At 48.6% G+C, this 6,881-nt stretch overlaps 1 protein-coding gene, 1 long non-coding RNA gene and 1 pseudogene across 2 annotated transcripts; 2 read left to right on the forward strand and 1 right to left on the reverse strand.

The window, feature by feature from the left end:
* LOC8081774 (UDP-glycosyltransferase 76C2) lies at positions 547–2,388 on the forward strand. The gene is made up of 2 exons (XM_002459542.2): positions 547–1,141; positions 1,353–2,388. The coding sequence occupies exons 1-2, from the start codon at positions 613–615 to the stop codon at positions 2,249–2,251; spliced, it is 1,428 nt and encodes a 475-aa protein (XP_002459587.1). The 5' UTR covers positions 547–612; the 3' UTR covers positions 2,252–2,388.
* LOC110432965 lies at positions 2,575–3,664 on the reverse strand. Its single transcript, XR_002450313.1, has 2 exons — positions 2,972–3,664; positions 2,575–2,875 (listed from the first exon to the last, which is right to left on the reverse strand). It is a non-coding gene; the product is annotated as an uncharacterized LOC110432965 (long non-coding RNA).
* LOC8069140 lies at positions 4,248–5,807 on the forward strand (annotated as a pseudogene).

A 6,881-nucleotide genomic window follows, 5' to 3' on the forward strand; every position in this document is an offset into this window, starting at 1 on the left:
AACCTGTCAAGTGTGCAATGCGAGCGAAGAAACCCCAGAACATATCATTGGTGGTTGTGCAATTGCTATAAGTTTCTGGGCACGCCTTAACCTCAACTCTATGATTCGAATCCAGCTTCAAGACCTTCAGTCGGTTACTCCACCTCCTGGGCTTCCTGTTGAAGATTTCCCGGCTTTCCTAGCGCTCGCATGCTGGGAAATTTGGAAAGGCAGAAACGCTAAGGTTTTCAGGCAAGAGAGCATCTAAGCGGATCAACTTCTTAACCGCTGCAAATCCTCCGCTCAGCTTTGGAGTCACAGATTCTCAGCCAGGAAAAAACACATACCCCAGTCTTGGTGCAGCTTCTTTGAAATGGCTAGATCAGGCCAAGGATAGTTACATTGTTTAGATCGTGTGGTGCTGTGGTTTCCAATTGAACCCGACACCCCCCCCAACCCCCTGTCACCATCTAGGTGATCTGTAATCTAGAAACATGTATTACTTCACGGGCCGTTTTGGGGCCAAGAAATAAAATCAGGTGGGGAACGCCTCACCCCCGTTGCTTGTCAAAAAATATATAGCCACTAACCGAGATATCCAGCCATCCAGCGTCCCAGCAAGCAACACTAACAATGGCCCGAGGGGACGGTCCAGCTCCAGCTCCAGCTCCAACTCCAGCCCGCGGCGCTCGCGTCGTGCTGTGCCCACTGTCGTTCCAGGGCCACCTCAGCCCGATGCTGCACCTCGCCGGCGCGCTGCACGCGCGGGGGCTCGCCGTCACCGTCCTCCACACGGCGTTCAACGCGCCGGACCCCGCGCGCCACCCGGCCGGGATCACCTTCGTCGCCGTGCCGGACGTCATCCCGGAGGCCGTGGCGCCCGCGACGAACAACGGCGGCATCGCCAAGCTCCTCGCCCTGAACGCCGCCATGGAGTCCTCGGGCCACGTCCGCCACGCGCTCGCGTCGCTCCTCGCAGAGGAGGGGGCACCGCGGCTGGCGTGCCTCATCTTCGACTCCACCCTCTCCGCCGCGCAGGACGCCGGCGCTGGCCTCGGGATTCCCACGCTCGTGCTTCAGACCGGCAGCGCCACCAGCTTCCGGTTGTTCAGGTCCAACATCTACGACATGCTCCACGACAAGGGCTATCTGCCGGCCACAGGTTCGTGACATGTCCGTAACAAATGCTAGCTGCTACTGACTTCAGAAATATCTATGCAGTGTTTTAATTAATTAGGAAAGAATTTGCCATGAAAAAAAAAACTTGATAGGGATTATTTGTACTTTTACTACAAGCTTCATTGTCCCTAGCTATGCCTATGACACATTCACACAACCAACAAGAGGCCACGTTACATTTTGTTTCATTTCAGAGTCCAACCTACACATGCCGGTAAAGGAGCTTCCACCCTTACAAGTGAGGGACCTGTTTGACCCAAGCAAGCTTCCCAACAAAGAGATCGTGCACAAGATCTTGAGTCGTGCCACCGAGACAACAACAAACTCCTCCGGTGCAATACTCAACACATCTGAGGCTCTTGAGTCCCACGAGCTTCAGATCATCCATGACAAATTTGCCCATAAAGGTATTCCACCCTTTGCCATCGGTCCGCTTCACAAGCTCATCACCTCTAACAATGGCGTCGAGACTAGTCTACTTCATCAGGACCGCAGTTGCATCAAGTGGTTGGATACACAAGCCCCTGGCTCCGTGCTATATGTGAACTTTGGTAGTGTTGTTCATGTGACTCAAGATGAGCTTACTGAGATCGCATGGGGCCTAGCGAACAGCGGCAAGCCATTTCTATGGGTGGTTCGGCGTGGCCTTGTGCTTTTAGTGGACAAACATGGGGAGCTCCCGGATGGGTTTATGCCGGCTGTGGAGGGTAGAGGCAAGGTGATTGAATGGGCACCACAACTAGAGGTTCTAGCACACCCTGCAGTAGGGGGCTTTTGGACTCATAATGGATGGAACTCCACATTGGAGAGTATCTATGAGGGGGTGCCAATGTTGTCGAGGCCAATCTTTGGAGATCAGTTACCAACCGCAAGGTACGTGCGCGACATATGGAAGATTGGGATTTTGTTGGATGGTGTGCTAGAGCGAGGGGAGGTTGAGAAGGCCATCAAGAAGCTGATGGAAGAAGATGAGGGAGCTGTAATCAGGGAAAGAGCAAAGGAATTGAAGGAGAAAGTGCGGATGTGCCTTGACAGCGGTGGGTCTTCTCAACAGGCTATCGATAAGTTGGTGGATCACATTCTCTCTCTTTGAGGTTTTCATTACAGTATATTGTTGTTATGTTTTGTGTTATCTGTGTGTGCTAGCCATCGCAGCATTGTTGTTATGTTTGTCCATGGTTTTGGCAGAATAATTAAATTAACTACAGGTTTATGTTGCAGTAGCGCCTACACTATTGAACTAAGATCGCAAAGGGCCAACAATTATAAGCTCAAGAGGATATATTAGTATTTAAGTTAGCAATCGCTCTTCAGTCATATCAATTTTAGAAAACAAAGTGTGCACCAGTGGCGGACCCAGGATTTGACTAAGACTAGAGCCAAATCCTGGTGGCCAATTCTTAGTGGCTAAAATGGTAAAATCAAAACGCTATAGCCTATAGTATAGTTTATAGGACTATATATACACACACACATATTTTATAGAAAATAAAAATTCTCAAGCAAAATTGGCAAATTCAAAGAAATTCTTGAACAATAATTAATAGTATGATATAATAGCTCCTGCACCTTAAGATGATGCCGGAGGATGATTGATGCTTCCTGTTCCTGCTTGCTCTTACTCTCGATCTGGATCTAGATCTGACAATGGAGGATGGATGATTCATTGTTCTAGTTCACCAACTCAAGAGAAATACGATACAATAGTCCTTGTCCTCTTCATTTAATTGGAATCAAAAGTTCATAATTAGCAGTTGAAATCAACGCAAAATAAGAAAAGTTCTGAAACTACTAAAATTGAAGGAATACATACCTTCACAGCTTCACTTCACGTTGAATCACGGCTTCTGGACAGGGTGCTCTCGGCTCCTTTGCCCCTGGCGGATGCGGACAGGCCACAGGCGGCAGCAGTCCTGGCCTCCTGGGTGGCAGGCGGACGTGTCTAGGGGTTGGGGCTCTACCGGCTGCCACTCTAGGCCCCTAGTCTGGCCTCTGACTCCGAGCGTGTGTGGGCGCTGGCAGCTGGGCGATCGTCCGGTCGACGAGCGAGCAGCCGAGCAGGGGACACGGCAGGAGAGGCAGGGGCGGCCAGCCATCCTGGTGGCCAGGGCACGGAGGCCAGAGCAGCGGAGCTGGGGCAACAGGCGAGGGCGCGGGCGCGGGCGCAAGGCGTGCTGCTTGCGGCGGCGTGGACGGTGGCCGCGCAAGGATCGGTGGCCGAGTGCAGCGCTTTCTCTTCCGTAGTTTTCTCTTTAACGGGCTTCTTTCTTGGACCAAAATGAAGAGTTGCTGCTGAAATTTCTAGGCCACGACTAGAGCTATGGCCCTGCTGGCCCTAGGTCTGGGCCCGCCCGTGGTGTGCACTAACCTCATCCACTACTCAAAATGTAAAATTTTCTAGCAAAAACTACATGTGTAGTAGTTTCTTTTATTAAAGAATAGAGCGCTTATAATTGTACATCAATATAGATATGTTGTACTGTTTAGGTACAAATATATAATTAAATTATCTAAACTTCTACAATAATAACTTACATGAACTGTTATCTTGGATATTAATATATTGTTAATGGATATACTGTGTCTATTTCAAACTATAAGACGTTTTGACTTTTCTAGATACATCACTTTACCAAAACATCTTGTAATTTGAAATGGGGAAAACATATGAATAGTTAAACATTTCTGATAACTAATGAAACATATAGGCCTTGTTTAGTTCGCAAAAATTTTCAAGATTCTCCGTCACATCAAATATTTAGTCGTATGCATGGAGCATTAAATATAAACGAAAACAAAACCTAACTACACAGTTTACCTGTAATTTGTGAGATGAATCTTTTGAGCCTAGTTACTCCGTGATTGAACAATGTTTGTCAAATAAAAACGAAATGCTACAGTAGCCAAAAATAAATTTTTTTACAAACTAAACAAGGCCATAGTTTGTGTATTTATTTATTTATGAAACATATTATATATATATAGTAAACTTAGGTGCCAATTGTCTGAAGATTATTGGAATCACTGCGTTGGGCACGCCCTCATGGCTTACGCCCAGGAGTGTGGCAGATGAGTTTTGTATCGGTTGCGTCACATGGCCACATTTCCTGGTGCATCGAGGCTCACATATTCCGACAAATTCCATCCTCTCCATATGCCTCTCATTGCAACAACCACGCTGCACGCTCTACCGGCGAGCGTCCATGGCCGGACAAGAGCAGCAACGCCGCCGGAGCGTCGTGCTGTTCCCGCTGCCGTTCCAGGGCCACATCAGTCCGATGCTCCAGCTCGCCGCGCTGCTCCATGCGCGGGGGCTCGCCGTGACGGTCCTCCGCCACACCGGCTTCAACGCCCCCGACCCCACGCGCCACCCGGCCGACGAGTTCACCTTCGTCCCCATCCACGAGTCGCTCCCCGCCGAGGTCACCTCCCCCGGCGCCGACATCGTCACGCAGCTCCTGGCCCGGCCCTGAACGCCGCCTGCGAGGCGCCCTTCCGCGCGGCCCTCGCGTCGCTGCTCCTGCGTGGTGGTGGTGGTGGTGGCCAGGGACCACGACGTCGCGTGCGCGGTGGTCGACGGGCACTGCTACTCGGCGCTGCGCGCGCGCGGCGCACCAGCTTGGCCTCCCCGCGCTCGCGCTCCGGACGGACAGCGCCGCCACGTTCCGCACCATGCTCGCGTACCCACGGCTGCGCGACGCCGGCCTCGTTCCCGTCGATGTCACTACTGATCAACACGTTCGAGGGGATCGAGGCGTCGGAGCTGGCCAAGATCCAGCGCGAGCTCTCCCGTCCGGCGTTCCCGGTCGGACCGCTGCACTTGCTGTCCCAGGCACCGGCGGAGCAGAGCCTGCACGCGCCAGACCGCGGCTGCCTGGCTTGGCTGGACGCGCTCCGTGCTCTACGTGAGCCTGGGCAGCGTGGCCTGCGTCGACCGCGGCGGCGTCTTCGAGGAGATGGCGTGGGGGTTGGCCCGCAGCGGCGTGCCGTTCCTGTGAGTTGTCCGTCCGGGCTTGGTCGCCGGCGGCGAGGAGGTTCCGCCATTGCCAGATGGGTTCAGCGAGGAGATCAGGAACAGGAACAGAGGGAAGATTGTCACTTGGGCGCCACAGAGAGAGGTCTTGGCGCACGCCGCCATTGGTGCGTTCTGGACGCACTGCGGATGGAACTCGGTCTTGGAGAGCGTCTGCGAAGGCGTGCCCATGCTTGTGCAGCCGTGCTTCGCGGACCAGATGGTGAACGCGAGAATCGAGATACGTCACGCATGAGTGGGGCGTTGGGATGGAGGTTGGGGAAGAGATTCAGAGGGGGAGGGTTGCCAAGGTGGTGACCAAACTGATGGTTGGGGAAGATGCAGCTCAGATGAGGGGCAGAGCTTACCATCTGAAGATGCAGGCATCTGCTCGTCTCTGTGAAATGCAATTTCTTGTCATGCCAAATTGTTTTTTTTTTTTTATGAAACAGGAGGGGGAAAGCCCCTACAGAAATTTACTAAAAACCAAAGCAGTTTACAGTTTACAGCCAAAGATCAAGAAACAAAGAACGAAATAAAGAAAATCTTGTTAAATACTAATTAATGTGTTGCAAACTTGCAATCTGTTAGGGATCATATCAATGTGTTCAACTATGCTCTGCTCCCAATGCCAAGAAGCCTGTTCGAGATTTTTAGATGAACTGATCGAGGTTCCATTTTAGGTCTCCTTTAGAACAAAGGTTTTTTTTTCCTTTTTTTATGTGTTTTCCTATGAAAATAAATGCCTATAGAATTTCTACATGATCCTTGTGAAATTCCTACGATTCAGAGAAGCCCTTAATTAATCTTTGCTAAAATGTCATGTTATTGGCTATCCCTAAATACATGGTTAGATCTAATGTATCCTCTTTTAGTCCCCAAACCAAATATATGGTAAACTCTAGGGGGGGGGGGTCTTCGGGTCCGGCTGTTCGGACGGAAACTACCGTCCGGCAGTCTCCCGCGCAATATTTTCTGCGTGAGCTCCAGATATTTCCCGCACAGCTCCAAGTTCTATCGACGAGATTCTTTCCTTCACTACATAGTTCTCTAAATTTCTATTGGCTGTCTAACCCGCATCAGCAGCAGTAGGACAAGCGGATAGATGACAGGCTGTCACATCCTCTACTCACCCACACGTACAAATGACTTTTTAACAAATTAAAAAAATTATAACTCTTAAACTAAACATCCAAATTAAATTTTAATCACACCATCAAATTTCTTACAATAAAATCTTCAAAACAAGATCTCACAAGAATATATTCAGATAAAATTTTATTAACGAACAATTATTTTAAGAAAATAGAACATTGTCTTTTATTGAGTAGAGATGATGTTCTAGGTTTAGAAAATAATGTTCCGTCTTAGTAAAAATTGTTCTAGATTTAGAAGAACAATATTTTAGTTTTAGGTTTATGATATTGGTACTATATGAACAACTCTTCTCAAAATCTCAAAACTAAAATATCATATACATAACATAAATAAAAAGTAATAAAATCTAGAGCAATGCATAAGAAAAAAAAAAGAAAAACATATAATAGAGAAGATTTTAAAAATATCACGTGTATACTTTTCAGATATCCTGAAATATACTATAGAACAACACATATATACTAAGTGAACATTACTAAATACACCATAGAACATTTCTAAATATATAATAGAACATCGCATATATATATTACGTGAACATCACTGAATATAT

The sequence above is a fragment of the Sorghum bicolor genome, chromosome 2 (assembly GCF_000003195.3).
Source record: "Sorghum bicolor cultivar BTx623 chromosome 2, Sorghum_bicolor_NCBIv3, whole genome shotgun sequence".
In the NCBI taxonomy this organism is placed as follows: Eukaryota; Viridiplantae; Streptophyta; class Magnoliopsida; order Poales; family Poaceae; genus Sorghum; species Sorghum bicolor.

Coding starts and splice junctions, on each gene's coding strand:
- LOC8081774 (XM_002459542.2), top strand. CDS start 613: ATGGCCCGAGGGGACGGTCCAGCTCCAGCTCCAGCTCCAACTCCAGCC. Junction 1,142..1,352: donor GGGCTATCTGCCGGCCACAG/GTTCGTGACATG, acceptor GTTTCATTTCAG/AGTCCAACCTACACATGCCG.